Raw genomic sequence first — 15,684 nt, forward strand, 5'->3', positions numbered from 1 at the left:
AGAGTAAGGTTACCATAACTTCCGTCATAGAGCTTCAGTATGCTGATGACAACGTACTGTGTGCACGCTCAGAGGATGATCTCCAAACCATCAAAAATATCTTTGCGGAAGCTTACGAAAAGCTTGGCCTGTCGCTCAACATCCAAAAAACCAAAGTGCTGCACCAACAAGTACAAAATAACCCCTCTGCAGCGCCACAAATCCAGCTCAATGGTGTAACGTTGGAAAATGTTGATCACTTCTCCTACCTAGGCAGTTATATTTCCACAAGGGTCATCATTGATGCCAAAATCCAGCATCGCCTGAGCTCTCCTAGTGCGGCTTTCTCTCGATTGAAGTCACAAATCCAACTTAATGGTGTCACACACCCTCAGTAGCGTCAGAAATCCAACTTAATGGTGTGACCCTGGAAAGTGTTGAAATCCAGCATAGCCTGAGCTCTGTGAGTGTGGCTTTCTCCCGACTGAAGCACCAACCGGGAGATGACCGGGACATTCTCAGGGAAACCAAAATGCTTGTTTACAAAGCTATTGTACTACCAGCCTTACTGTATGCTTGTGAAACATGGACCACTTACAAACGCCATCTCCAACTTCTCAAAAGATTCCATCAACGGTGTCTTCGAAAAATCTTACACATCCCTTGGGAAGACAGGCAAACTAATATCAGTGTACTGGAAGAAGCAAAGATCACCAGTTTTGAAGCAATGATTTTTTAACATCAACTTCGTTGGACTGGTCATGTTGTGCGGATGCCTGATGATCGTCTTCCAAAGCAACTACTCTATTCTGAACTTAAAAATGGAAAGCGTAATGCTGGTGGTCAACAAAAGAGGTTTAAAGACTGTCTCAAGGCAAAACTAAAAAAAAAGTAGTATAAACACCGACAACTGGGAAACACTGGCCTGCGAGCGCTCCAGTTGGAAAACAGCCTTTACCAAAGGTGTCATGGACTTTGAAGACACTCGAACTCAGGACGCAAGGGAGAAACGTGCTAAGAGGAAGGCACGCTTGGCAAATCCACACCGTGATCAGCTCCCGCCCGGAAACCAATGTCCCCACTGTGGAAAGACGTGTGGGTCCAGAATTGGCCTCCACAGTCACTTAGGGACTCATTGTTAAAACTGTGTTATATGGAAGACAATCTTACTCGCCTACGAGGGATCGCCAAAGAAGAAGAAAGAAGCTATCTAGTCTTGAATAGTCCACTATTATCTGTTGATGACTACTCGTCTAGAACCCATCTGCCAGAATGCCAGGGATTATTTCTTGAGCAAGAGGTTCCTGCGTATGCTTCAAGGATTATGGCTGTCCCCTCTTTGGTAGTCCTTGGTTCCCTGAGTAAAATGAAGTTTGAACGGTGTTGATCCGATATAAGGTTGATTTTATACAAATATTTGTAGGTTCTGCAGTTCAGAGAAGCGAGCTCTTTAAGGAGTCCTTCCCTTGAACCCAGGAAGGAAACAATTAGAAGTTGATACAATGTAACAAAATGTGGTTTCAATTCCATGGACATGAAATATTGTTCCAATAAAGAGATGCTGAAAGACAGCCTGCAGTACCAGTGTGTTCTGCTTCAGAGGGTGTTGTTAGCTAATGCTGATAGGTTGACTTTTGACTGGTCATTTGAATGCGGTGCTTTTTTGATACCTTGTCTACCCAGCTTCCAGCTAGCAGTTCGAAAGCACCTCCGGGTGCAAGTAGATAAATAGGGACCGCTTACCAGCGGGAAGGTAAACGGCGTTTCCGTGTGCGGCTCTGGCTCGCCAGATGCAGCTTTGTCACGCTGGCCACGTGACCCGGAAGTGTCTCCGGACAGCGCTGGCCCCTGGCCTCTTAAGTGAGATGGGCGCACAACCCCAGAGTCTGTCAAGACTGGCCCGTACGGGCAGGGGTACCTTTACCTTTACTACCCAGCTTCCAGATGGGCCCAATAATCTCCCCCTTCCGAAAAGCAGTTTCCAGACAGCCCTTATTTACGGGGGCCTTTTTTTATATCAAATAAAGTATATATGTGTGAAATAACAATAATATAGTGGTGCTTTTGGGACGCGGGTGGCGCTGTGGGTAAAACCTCAGTGCCTAGGACTTGCCGATCGCATGGTCGGCGGTTCGAATCCCCGCGGTGGGGTGAGCTCCCGTTGTCCGTGTGGAGAGAATCAGAACTTACAGGGTTAAGAAGTTCTGAGTGACGTCTCACATTCCTGAGGCGTGGCCAGTTTTCACAGAAGGGAGTGTTTTTTCTCTGTGTATTCAGTGTTCTTCCGTTCTCCTGACGGTGAACAGCAAGATGTCCGCTCGTTCACCGGGTCTGATGTATGTTGTTTTTCTACACGATTAAAGACTGAGAAAAGATAAGCTAGAACGCTTGTCTGCAGCCTGATTTATCACACACGCACTGCATCAGTTTATACGCTGCGATAACTCTGCTACAAGTAGCTGACGGTAACCAGAGCTGCGCAAGGAAGTGTGCCGGGCTTCTAAAGGCTACACAAATAGCCATAAATTTCGCCATAGGTTATGGGAGGTCAGCAAAAGCTTTGAAGCTGATGCCAAGATGTGCCGGTGTGTGTGGAAGCCAGCTGAGGAAGCTGGAGCCAGCTGGAAGTCCTGCCTACGTTTAAAGGCAGAGGAACTCGCTGGGAAAGCCTGGTCTGCTGAGTCGGGTGCCGGAGAGCTGCTACTGTTTACATGAGTACGCTGGGCCCCGGGGGAGAGATGGCTCAGTCCCAGGAGCATGGCTTTGAGCTTAAGCTGCCATGTGAGAAGCTGAGTTGCCAAAGTTGGTTGCAGTGGAGTTTTCAAGCAGAGCTGTGGCTGGTCGGGACACAGCTGTGGGAAGTAATTGAGCCACCACAGAAGGCAGCTAAAAAGGCTGCAGAGCTAAGTGAAGCTGAGAAGCGTGTGCTTGCTTTTTTGGCAGAGAATGTGAATGCTGATCTGAAGCCAGTTCTGTATGCTAAAAGGCCTGAGGCTGCTTGGCTGGCACTCCGTGAGGCTTGTGAAGCGGGAGTGGGGAGCAAGGGCCAAGATGTGGCTGCATCCGAAGGGGAGAAGCAAGATGGCGCTGGGCACATTCTTGAGAGCCGACACACAGCTGGGAGGAGCTGTAAGCCCCCACGGGGGGACGAAGGGACTGTTGCTGGCAGCTGTACGAATGCTGCAACGTGCCTGTGTGAGGAGCCAGGAGAGAGGCCAAGCATTGGGAGCCCTTTACCCACCAGAAGGGGTGCAGGAAAACGTCCTGGGAGCCCTGGGAGCAGTGGGGGGGGGCACTGAGCGGTGAAAGCTCAGAAACGCCTCATTTTCTAAAGGCAGCCAAGAGTTGTTTTCGTCGTGAGTCGGAGCCTGGGAAGCTGCAAAGAGCTAAAAGCTTCAAGGCCAGCCACCTGCGAACAGTGCAGATAAGAGCTACAGAGCTGTGTGGGAACGCGGAGACAAGTCCGGTTTCCAAGGCAACTGAGACAGTTGCATCTACGGAAGCTGTGAAGGTCGTGGGCAAGTCTTCCTGCCGGGGGGAGTTTGTTGCCGTGACAACCAGAGATGACAGCTGCAGAGGCCCCAAGGACGGGGGCAGCGAGACGGTTGTTGCTATGGCAATGCTGAAGGACAACTCCAGTGAGGAGAGAGTGCTGCGCTGGGTCATAGACTCTGGAGCCAGCAGGCACCTGATAACAGCGACACCTGCTGTCGAGATGTGGAACTGCAGAGTTGTTTCAGCTGGGAGAAGAATTGAGCTCGCTGATGGGACACAAAAGCCGTTATCTAATGTGGCAAATGTTTATGTTTCTGTCTTGCAGGCAGAGTTGGAAGTCTACGTGGCACCTGGGATGAAACATTGTCTTTTATCTGTCCCTTGTCTCTTACAGGAGGGGTATAAGGTGTGCTTCGAAAACAATGTCTGTATAATTTTCAGAGGGGGGAAGCAACTGGTCAGTGTTGCCAAAGGGCAGAACAACCTCTTTGTTCTGGAAATGCCTCTGAAGGGTGAGGGGAATGCTGGGAAAGCACAAGCAAAGTGTGCAACCGTTCCTACTCATGTTTCATGTGCTTGTGTATGGCACAAGAGAATGTCACATGGTTCTTTAGAAGAGATCCAGATGTTGCAGGAGTGCACTAAAGGGTGCAAAATACAGAAATGTGGCAGATCCCTAAATTGTAGGGCATGCAAAAGGGCAAAGGTAAAAGGGTGCAGTTATCCCAGGGTGGAGAGGGTAACCACAAAACTTTTTGAGCTTGTGCACACAGACCTTTTTGGGCCAATGCCAAAGCCAAGTCTGGGCGGGGCCAGGTATGTGCTGACACTGCAGGATGATTTCAGCCAAGTTAGTTGGTCTTATGCGTTGAAATCGAAAGAAGATGCACCACAACTGATCAAAGACTGGGTTGCAGAGATGGAACTAAGGTTCTCCACCAAGGTGCAGGGGCTTAAGAGTGACCGATGTGCAGAGTTTACTGGGTCTGCTCTGCAGGAGTTCTTTCGCCAGAAAGGGATACGTCACAAGGTGACGGGTGCTACTTCTCCTCAGGAGAGGGGAGTGGCGGAGCTAAGAAGTAAAGCTCTGGTTCAAGCAACAGAAGTTCTACTGTGTGACTCTGGTTTGCCTCAAAGTTTTTGGTGGGAGGCGATGAGGACGGTAATTTTCACCATGAACAGGTCCTACAATTCAGTGGTAGGTAAAACCCCACATTTTGTGCTCTATGGAGAGAAGCCGCAGGTGCATTTCCTCCGTGTGTTTGGGTCACCGGCCTTGGTGCTGGTGCCAAAAGCTCAACAAAAGCAAGGTGGCCCTAGGTTCCAGAATATGATCTTCTGTGGATATGAACCTGCGACAAAGGGGTGGAGGTTTGCATATCCAGAAGGTGATCAGACCAAGCTTCTGATCAGCAAACATGCTGAGTTCTGTGAACAGGATGGTTGGTCAAAGCACAATGCTAGTCCTGACGTTCTCTCAGAATGTCTGTCTGATTCTGAGGATGAGGGAGCGCCAGAGGCTGAACCTGTTGATGAGGACCAGATCGATGACCAGGGTCAAGAACAGGGTTGGGCATCTCCACAGGTTGTTAAAGGAGAGGCCAAGAGTGAGCCTTCGTCTCCTGTTAGCATAATGCAGAAAGCCCGAAGACGCACTAAGTCAGAGGGGGAGTCTTCTGATGTAGAGGACACACTTGCTGGCCCCAGTGGGTCAGAAGAAACACCTGAGTTTGTGCTCAGGAGATCCGCTCGAGCAACGAAGGGAGTTCCACCTGAGAGGTATCAGGCCACCAGTGTGTGGGTTGGCTTCGCACAGTGCGAACCTGAGAGTTGTGAGGAGGTTCAACAGTTGCCTGACAAAGACGCCAAGAAGGGGCGAAAGGCAATGGGAAGGGGATTGAACTCTCAGAGGTCTGTACATGTATGTTCACAATTTCCCTCAGGATGCGAGACGAGAGGGTGTGTGGAGAGAATCAGAACTTACAGGGTTAAGAAGTTCTGAGTGACGTCTCACATTCCTGAGGCGTGGCCAGTTTTCACAGAAGGGAGTGTTTTTTCTCTGTGTGTTCAGTGTTCTTCCGTTCTCCTGACGGTGAACAGCAAGATGTCCGCTCGTTCACCGGGTCTGATATATGTTGTTTTTCTACACGATTAAAGACTGAGAAAAGATAAGCTAGAACGCTTGTCTGCAGCCTGATTTATCACACACGCACTGCATCAGTTTCTACGCTGCGATAACTCTGCTACAAGTAGCTGACGGTAACCAGAGCTGCGCATGGAAGTGTGCCGGGCTTCTAAAGGCTACACAAATAGCCATAAATTTCGCCATAGTCCGGTCCCAGCTCCTGCCCACCTAGCAGTTCAAAAGCACTCTTAAGTGCAAGTAGATAAATAGGTACCGCTTTATAGCGGGAAGGTAAACGGCGTTTCCGTGACAGAGTCTGTCAAGACTGGCCCGTACGGGCAGGGGTACCTTTACCTTGACCTTTAGTGTGGTGCTTTGCAGAACGTCCAGTGAGTGGGTATATTTAGGCGCTTGGGTGGGCAGAACCCCTTCCCCACCCCAAGCTTTGTCTAAATTCTTGCAACACTTTCCCATCCACCCTTCCATGGTGTTCTTTTTTTACCTTATAATGCTGCTATATTACTTACATTTTACCCATTATGTACTTGTAATTTATTAAACTGCAATTCTCATCTCTTGCTGTACTTCAAATCCTGCATACGTTTTAGCATAACCATAATATTTTTTCAAATATTCCAAAAAATATTTCCATTCTTCAAGAATTTTTTCTCCATTCTGATCTTTAATTCTCAGTTAGTCTAGCCATCTGAGCATATTCTATTATCTTCATAAGCCAATCTTCTTTCGTTGGGACTTCTTAAAGTAAGCAAAGTCAAAGTAGTGAACTTGTTCTTTCCCTTGGCAGCAGTATGGGTACCTATGTCCCCCACTTTTTGCTGATTTTGGATAGCTTAAGGAAGTTGCTTGAGTATATTGCTACTTCTAGGCAATATAGCAGTTTTAAGAGCATTCCCCTTGAGGTAAAATGCTTTGAAATACTCAAACAAGGTTTTATTGTCCAGTGAAAACCTAGTAGAATAAATGAATTAAAAGACCAAAGGTGTGCAAGTGGAAGGATAAGCATGAGTATGTTCATTGAAATAACTGGGTCTCAGTGGGACTGAAGCATCCATAACTTTCTCTGGGTGGTGTCCCTACACGTTTTGTGAGACATGGAAACTCAGCCAGATGGACAGGGTATAAATAATAAAAATATTCTTATTATGGAATAAAAGTATTGGAACACTTTGAAGTAGCTTCTCCTATGCCAGTCAGGGGCAGACTTTAAAAAATGTGTCAGTGCTGCTTGCGTTGTGCTAGCTAGCCTAAGAGTCCTTTCTAGGCCTGGGTGAAATATTGATATAACGTCCAGGACTGGTATGAGGAGCAGACCGTGATGTCTGCTTCACTCAGCAGTATATTATTGGTGAAACTGCCACCACTCCTAAGTCCCTCTGCTAGCAGTGTCTGCTGGAGAGAGTCAAGAGTTCCTTCCTACAGCCAGTGATATACCGCTGAGTGAAACTGCCATCCCATTCTGCCCTCATGGCACAGAGGGAGAAACAAACTGTACTGTCGAGGCGCCGATACAGCTTGTTCCTCACTCTGCATCTTTAAACAGCTCAAATGAGGGGTTGGCGCTCCCCACAGCGAGCAGTTAAAGGAGCCCTGATGCTCCTGCCACTTGCCTGTGAGCATGGGGAGCACCAGAGCTGGCTCAGTTGGAGGGGGGAGCCTTTCTTCCCCCCATCTGAGCCACTCAAACAAGCTTTGTTGTCTCAGCCTGCAAGGCACTGGGGGCATTCACATAGCACCTCGTGGGCAGAGACCAGCGCAGCTTGTTTTTTCAACATTGTGGTATATCGCCAAACTGTGATGTTTGGCTGGCGATACACCACGATGTTGAAAAGCTGGTATCACCCAGCCCTAGTCGTTTCAAGATGTTGTTAGAAACAGCCAGGGTGTATAACCCAGGTTCAACATACAACATACATAATGCAGTATAAGAACATAAAAAGAGCTTAGCTGCTGGATCAAGCCAAAGTCCCAGGGAGTCAAAAATCCTATTCTCACAGTGTCCAGCCAGATGCTCCAGACCAGATTCACATAAGCGAACATAAAACACAATAAAACACAATAGAATTAAGTTTGAATTAACAATCAAATATAGCAATAAACAATATGAATATGTCAGCCATTAGAAATGTGGTTTAGGTCTTAATCTAAAATATTATCTAGAGTTTGTATCTGAGGCCTTGTCTTTGTAATAGCACAGCTTGTCCTCTGAGTTTTATGGTAGCAGTGCAAAAATTGGCCACCCTTAGTGTGATCTCTGGATCCTTATCCTCTATCAGGGATTTTAAGCATTGAGGTTTGGACCCACTTGGAATTTTCTGTATAACAGGGGTGATAAAGACCGAGTGTGTATTCTCATAAAAACGACATAGTAGCAAGACATGAGAGACGGATTCCACCTCTATCAGGCCAAGGGGCAAACTGGCTCCGCATATGGTTTACCCACATATCTGCCCTGCAATAAGGCAGATGGCCGCACGTTGAATCTAACAAGGGTGAATGACCGTCTATATTTACATATTTGTAATTTTGACAGATATATTGCTGGGGTAAAACCTCTCCCATTGTCTTTAATTGCTGGGTACTTATTTATCTGACTCACATGACACTGAAATTTTATGTCCCAGATTCATTGACAAATTGTTTGTACAATGTAGTTTTCCATTTTGATTGATAGGGATTTAGGAGGGTTAAGGGTGCCAACCCAACAGGAAAGAAGATGAGTTTTATCCAGTAATGGATCTTCAGGAACCATATCCGAGTGCTAACAGGGTTTTGGCCAACCTGCAAGCGGACAGCTATATTAGACACGCAAGAAGGGATCCCTAGAAGGGAACAATAAAACTTGGTTTGAAAGGTTTCTAAGGGGTCAAGGTTTTGAAAGCTGCAGATCTGGGAGCCATAAGTCAGATGTGATAGTACCTTTGCAGCAAAGACCCGGGAGGCTGCCGGAATATATTTGCCACCTTTTCCATAGAAAAACCTTACGAAAGCTTTAGAGCACGGGTGTCAAACACAAGGCCCGCGGGCCAAATCCGGCCCACCACACCTCGTCATGTAGCCGCCGCCGGCCGCCAGCCTTCACCTTTTATTATTCTTTTATTTAGACTCTATTATTATTCTTTTTATTTAGACTCAGTATGGAGTGGGCGTCCTCTGGGGTGGGTGATAATTCATGAAAATGTTCATATAAAGCCTCATCGGACTTACCAATTCTAGCATTTAAATCGCCTGCCATTATCACTGAATCAGGGAACTGATTCGTCAATTTGTCAATGTACAATTCCAGCCTGGACCAGTTATTTTTTATCTGCTGTTTTCCTCTCTGAGATATACGTTAATCAGTAGCAGGCTATAAGCATCTCATTAACGTGACTATGGCCAGGTGGTTCAGAGGCTCCAGTTTTACACGGGTAACCCTTAATCTTGTTGATACCAAGGTACTCAAACCGCCTTTGGTCCCCCCCCCCCCCCTTAATGCTTGGTGAACCTGGGAGGCAGAATGAGGAGAAGCCGTTTACATCTATTTTGCTTATGCTCCAAGTCTCCTGTAGGAATACAAGGTCGTTTCCTTGGATGAATTTAACAAAAGACAGGTCGGATGTCTTTTTTGACCAGCCTGCAATATTCCATGTTATAAAGCTAAGGTTGGATTTGGCTCTGCTAAGATTTGATCTTTGTCAATTATTGTCCAAAGAGTTTTTGGGGTTAGCCTTTTTGTGTGGCAACTGGATGTTATTTGTTTTATCAGCGTCTTTGCATGGGGAGCAACCCAGGTGTTCAATGAATTCAGACAGTGGATGTAGGGTACTCACATTGGTAATCATAGAGCCTTTGTTTAGCAAGGCATCCTCCGGGGGATGTTCCATCTGACTGGAGCCTAGTTTCCTCCTCATCTAAGTATCTCATTTTAGTCCAAAAGCTCAGTGAGGTCGCCTTGGGGTTGGTTTCCCTTTTCAGGGGCAATCTACTACCTTCCCATGTACGTTTTGCTTCCGTAATTGCAGGCTGATTTATCTCCGCCGTTACCTGCAAATTGTGACATCGACAAACTACTAAGCTGTGTCCTTGGGTAGGAAATTCTTCCACCGTGAGAACCTTTTTGAAGGAAGTCTGGTCCTCTGCTAGGTCCTCCTCCCTAGCAACATTACGTTTGACCTCCCCAGCTAATCTATTTCTAAGTGTTTCTAGTCTTTCTAAAATTTCAGTTTGTACTAAGGAAGGCAATGACCAGAATTGACTTACTAGCGTGTTTTCTTCTGCTCACTCCCTGGGCGATGCAGATCATATAAGGATGCAGTTCCCCTTATTGGTTTTAAAACCTCTTGTTTGTGATGATCAAGGAGGGTCTTTTGAAACCTGTTTCCCTTCCTAAATTTTTCCTGTTCCTCATTTACTGTTAGTTTGTTGGGCTTAGCATCAGAAAATAAAGTCATTGGTGACCTATTTTCAAAAAGTCTTGTTATAATCATTTCCTTCAGGAATAGGTGTCTTAATCTGTAGATTAGTTTGGCCAGATTTTGGTCGTGAAAAGTAATCATTGCTTGTACTGAATACCCATCGCAATATAAATACTCTATAGAAGCAATGTCGTTTGGCTTTACTACACCTGGCAGCCTGTCATTTAAGATGTTCAGAAGATGCATTATGCGGTCTATCCGTGAGAGGAAGGTCCGCAGAATGACCTCCAATGAGAAGCCCACAAACAACAGCTGCACCATCACCATTTGTGATTCCCAACAACTGTTATTCAAAGGCTTATTGTGGCCATCATGATACACTTTTATTTATTAACCTCACTTCTCGCTGGGAGGGAACCGCCAGAAGGCCCTCAGAGCTGGCCTTCATTATCTGGGCTGAACGATGGGGGTGGAGACGCTCCTTAAGGTATACAGGGCTGAGGCCGTTTCAAAAGGGCTAATGCACAGAACTGAACAGACTGTTCTTTGAATCCTGGCTCTGGTTTCACAAATCATAACTTCTTTGTATTTTTATTTATTGAATTTCTATACCGCCATATACCCACAGGTCTCAGGGAGGTTCACAGAATAAAATCAGAATATAAAACTATAAAATACATAATCAAAATAAAAACAACAATAATAGCCCTTATTGGATCAACCTCTGTTCATGTGAATGCCACATACGCAAGCTTTTGAGTTGCACAGATAGCCTTTGTACAGCAGCATACAAATACAGCTAATCATACTTGGATAGATGTGAACCAGGCTGTATTTTGTGACTAAAAGTTGCTTCTGACTAAATTTGCTTCTCTAGAATGTTATTCTATCCTGGCCAATGAGAAGAACTGTGGTCATTGTTTGTATTTTCCATGTTGTTAAATAAATAAAAAAACTGCATTGTTTTAACTTTCTGTTCCAGGTAACTGAATTCATTTGTTATGCATTTTGGACTAAAAGGCATTTGTTCATTTATGAAAAGTCCCTGTGTGACTCAAATGCTTATGTAGTCTTAACAGATGGTCGTGACAGTTAGATATATGGCTTGAATCTTGGGGGAGATGTATTAATCCTCAATCACTTTCAGCATGTAGAGAGCAGGTTTGGGCTACCTTTTGATGTAGTAAGAATTTGTTGTATACCAGAATCATCTGCTGTGCTGTTTACTTCCCTCAATATACTATGTGATTTTGTTGTAGACGAAAATAGAGTCGGAGCGGATAATAGGGTCAGTGGGCAAGAAAGCACCACAAGAGATAGGCATTAAAGTGAAAAATCACTTCAGTGGTCTCTCCCTGATCCAGAAGAGGGATTTGAAACAGCTCCTTCCCGGGATCTCAGGTGAATCTCTGCTCAGGCTTCCTGAAACGAACGTTAAGGAATTTGCTGGCTTCCACATAGGGCTCTTAAACAAGGTGGGTGTGATGTGGTACCAGTGGGAAGCAAAATGCTTGCCTTACATCTTCCAACTTTGTAGTATTCAAACAGCAATGAGTTGACCAACATTCTGTTTTTGTTTTTAAAATTCAGGATCTAAAGCCACGGGCATACAGGAATGCTTATGATATACCTCGCTGCAGCCTTTTAGACCAGCTGACCCGAATGAGGACTAACCTGCTGAAAACACACAAAGTTATCCTGGGCCAGGATGAAGGTAACTTGTATCCTGCCTTGTTGTCATTGGACTGAATTGAGGTTCTAGTTCGGTTCCTTTCGGTGAAGAGTAGAAACACAGGAACCAGCTTTATTCTGAGGCAAACCATTAATCCACCTCCTTCACTATTGTCTACACTCTACACTGTTTGGCAGCAGCGCTCTCAGACAGGACATGTCCAGCCCTACTTGGAGATGTTGCCAGAGATTGAACCTGGGAGCTTTGGTATGCAAAGCATTAGGAACGTAGGAAGTTGCCTTGTATTTAGTCAGACCACTGATCCAACTGATTAATGGTTGGCTATGCTGAATGGCAGCAACTCTTCAGGATTTCAACAGGAATCTCTTCCAGCCCTACCTGGAGTTTCTGGGAACCAGGGACTTTCTGCATGCAAGACAGATGCTCTACCACTGAGCTGTCCCTGGTTTGGGATTTGGACTTGGAATACATGGAATTTATGGATTCTTCTAGCCCTGAATCCTGCCATACGGCAACCCTTAATCTGTGTGATTAATGTAAAAATTATTTAATCATTTGCAATGGCAAATCAGGTTTATTATCAAAATTTACAAACTTTCAGCTGTGGACAATGAGCAAATCAAGCAAAAGCAGTTGAAATAGCTCAACATCATGGATGCTTCAAGTAGTTTCCCCAAATTCAGCTGAAAATGCAACTTATACTGGCTTCTCCAATCTCAACCCCCTGAATAGAATCCCTCACAACAGCACAAATACAACAGGTGTTGTCTCAAGCACACCTGATGCAACTAATCAAGGGCTTCATCAGTTGCACCAGGTGTGCTTGAGCTGGAACACATGAAATACCTGAGCAGGCTAGGGGGTTGCAGAGTGTCAAATTTGGCTGCACATTAGAAATATGGCTAAGTCAAGAGAATGGTCCAAGAAGGTAAGAGAGAAGATCATTGGCCTTCACAAATAAGGAGCAGGATACAAAATGATAGTGAAGGCACCATATGTTCCTAGTGACACTGTTAGAAGCATAGTTTGCACGTTCAAAGTTAAATGAACAGTGGTTACACTACCAGGACAGGGCAGAAAAAGGAAGCGATCTGTGGCAGCAACCGGATTTCTGAGACGGTAGGCTGGGAAAAATGCACAAGTGACTGCAAAAGAGCTGCAGCAAGACTTGGTGGCAGCAGGCACAGGCATTGAGGTTTCAATGAACACAGTAAGGCACGTACTGAACACAGAAGGGAGAAACGTCTTGCCATCAGTGAGGAAGCTGAATCTTGGGCGTCTTTGGACTTTCCAACAAGACAGTGATCCCAAGCATTCCTCAAATTCCACCAAGCCTTCGTTGCAGAAGTAGTCCTGGAAGGTTCTATAGTGGCCATCACAGTCAGCTGACTTGAACCCCATAGAAAATTTCTGGTGGGATTTGAAGAAGGCGGTTGCAGCATACAAACCCAAGAATATTACTGGACTGGAGGCCATTGCTCATGAGGAATGGGCTCAGATTCCTCAGGAACGCTGCCAGAAGCTGCTGTCTTGCTATGCATCTTGTTTGCAGCAGGTCATAGCAGCAGAATTCTGCTCTACTAAGTACTAAAGATGCTTGCCATGAAGGGGTTGAATAATAGTGAGACTGAAAAAGTGAGTATAAATTGCAATTTTAGCTGAATTTGAGGAAATTGGCATGATTTGGGTCAGGAATCATATTCCAAAAGCTCCAAATTGGGGGTGAACCCCCCCCCCCCAAAAAAAACCTGGGCACATAATCTGACATGATTTGGCTTAAATTCCAAAGAACTCCTTGTCCTGATGCAGAAGCGTATTTTGGAGGCAAAAGTTCATTAGCAAAAGAATAACTTTTAGTAAAGGTTTTCATGCTTCATTAGAAAAGAGAGAACTTGGCAGATGTGAGAGGTAGAAAACAAAAGTAAGAATGAGAAATCAGCCTGCTGAGCTCATAGATTTCTCTTTCCTGGCTCAGCTTGACCTTGAGATAACAAAACATAAAGCATAACATTTCCAGCTGCTTCAGCAGAAAAGAACAGAACCTTCCAGAATGAACCAGTATTTTTCAGCATTTTCCAGTTTCTGCCCTCAGAGGTATTAATCATGACAGAGAAACCACTTGAAGTACCCGCTGTGTTGAGCTATTTCAATTGCTTTGGTTTGATTTGCTCATTGCAAACAGCTGAAAGTTTGTAAGTTTTTATAATAAACCTGATTAGCAATGGGGGGTTGAATAATTTTGATTGCAACTCTGTCAGCTGGTGTATTTTGTGTTAGTATTGCAGTTGAAACCTTGGAATTAGAGTAATAGGGATATTCTGTATCTGAAAAGCCTGCCAGCTGGAACTTACTTTTTCTGTGTATAACTTTGTCCAGAGCTGTTTCCTGTGTCTGTTACTTCTGCAGCAGTAAAACATTTGAACCTTACTGACTCTGCTTCTCTGTGATGACTTTTACAGCAAACATGACTTGGAGCCACACTTCAGTGTGTGTGGTCTTACCTTAGATTCCCAACACACAACTTTCATTCAAGATTGACATGTGTTACAAGGGAACTCTTAGCAAAATGGGAAATCTCATCAGGTTCAAAGACACTTTTCCTATGCACATCTCCAGTCTGCGCTTAAAAGTGTGTGAACACATGCTTAAGAACAATGGGACTATAAATGGCACAGCTGGAAAAACTTAACAAGTTAACTATTTAACTTTAGGGAAGTTCAAAACTTCTGAAAATGATATACATTGTTTCTGTTTCAGACTGCATTCATAGTGTTCCAGTGGCTCAGATGGGGAACTACCAGGAATATCTAAAGAGAATGCCTTCTCTACTTCGGGAAATTGACCCAGACCAACCCAAAAGACTTCATACTTTTGGTAACCCTTTCAAACAGGATAAGAAGGTAGGTAGAGCCTACTGTAATTATCCCAGGGCACTCGTCCAAAAAAAATTCATGACTCTGAGTGAGTGGAGTTGGTATTTTGTTCCAAAATAACAATACTGCTAACTGATCTTAATGGTTGATTATGTGTTTTCCAGGGCATGATGATTGATGAAGCAGATGAGTTTGTCACCGGTCCTCAGAACAAAATCAAGCGTCCAGGAGAGACCAACACCCCTGCCTGTCTGAAAAGAAGGCACAGTATGTCTCCACTGTTAAGGAAGTCCCAGTCCTCACCAATGATAGTCAATCATGTCAGTGTGAAGGGGGCCTCCTCTGCTACAGGGTCCCCAACCAACGCCACCCTCAAAGCTATGCCAGCCTACAAAGGTAATTAGAACTACAGCTTAGCTGCAACCTATCTGACTTTTACTTTGTTCCTTTTACTTCTCCTTTGTGCTTTTTCTGCTAAACCCTCACTAAACAATTCCCTTTTGCCTGCTTAGGTATTTATATTATTTATATTATTATTATTATTATTATTATTATTATTATTACCCTGCCCATCTGGCTGGGTTTCCCCAGCCACTTTGGGCAGCTCACAGCATATCTAAAAACATAATAAAAACATCAAACATTAAAAACCTACCAATACAGGACTGCCTTCGGATGTCTTCTAAAAGTTGTGTAATTCTTTATCTCCTCGAAGGGAGGGCATTCCACAAGGTGGGCGCCACTACCAAGAAGGCCTTCTGCCTGGTTCCCTGTAACTTCGCTTCTCACAGTGAGGGAACCACCAGAAGACCCTCGGAGGAGGACCTCAGTGTCTGGGCTAAGCAATGGGGGTGGAGACGCTCCTCCAGGTATACTGGACCGAGGCTGTTTAGGGCTTTAAAGGTCAGCTTCAATACTTTGAATTGTGCTTAGAAATGCACTGGGAGCCAGTGAAGATCCTATAGGACTGGTGTTATATGATCCCAGCGGCCACTCCTAGTCACCAATCTAGCTGCTGCATTCTGGTTAGTTGCATTTTTTGAGTCACCTTCAAAGGTAGCTCCACGTAGAGCGCATTGTTGTAGTCCAAGTGGGAGATAACCA

The 15,684-nt window shown here is 45.1% G+C and overlaps 1 protein-coding gene across 6 annotated transcripts in view; it reads left to right on the forward strand.

Annotated features, from left to right (window-relative positions):
* The window catches only part of LOC310835932 (integrator complex subunit 6-like), a 128,264-nt gene that overhangs the window by 87,427 nt on the left and 25,153 nt on the right, over window positions 1–15,684 (forward strand). For all 6 annotated transcript variants that reach the window (XR_014559800.1, XR_014559801.1, XM_083720879.1 and 3 more), the window contains 4 exons: window positions 11,274–11,489; window positions 11,605–11,728; window positions 14,465–14,607; window positions 14,745–14,976. Coding sequence is in view for 4 of the 6 variants with exons in the window: in XM_083720879.1 (XP_083577005.1) it covers window positions 11,274–11,489; window positions 11,605–11,728; window positions 14,465–14,607; window positions 14,745–14,976 (715 nt within the window). In the remaining 2 variants the exon portion in view is untranslated. The remainder of the gene's footprint in view (window positions 1–11,273; window positions 11,490–11,604; window positions 11,729–14,464; window positions 14,608–14,744; window positions 14,977–15,684) is intronic.

The sequence above is a fragment of the Podarcis gaigeae genome, assembly GCF_964106915.1.
Source record: "Podarcis gaigeae genome assembly, chromosome: W".
NCBI lineage: Eukaryota > Metazoa > Chordata > Lepidosauria > Squamata > Lacertidae > Podarcis > Podarcis gaigeae.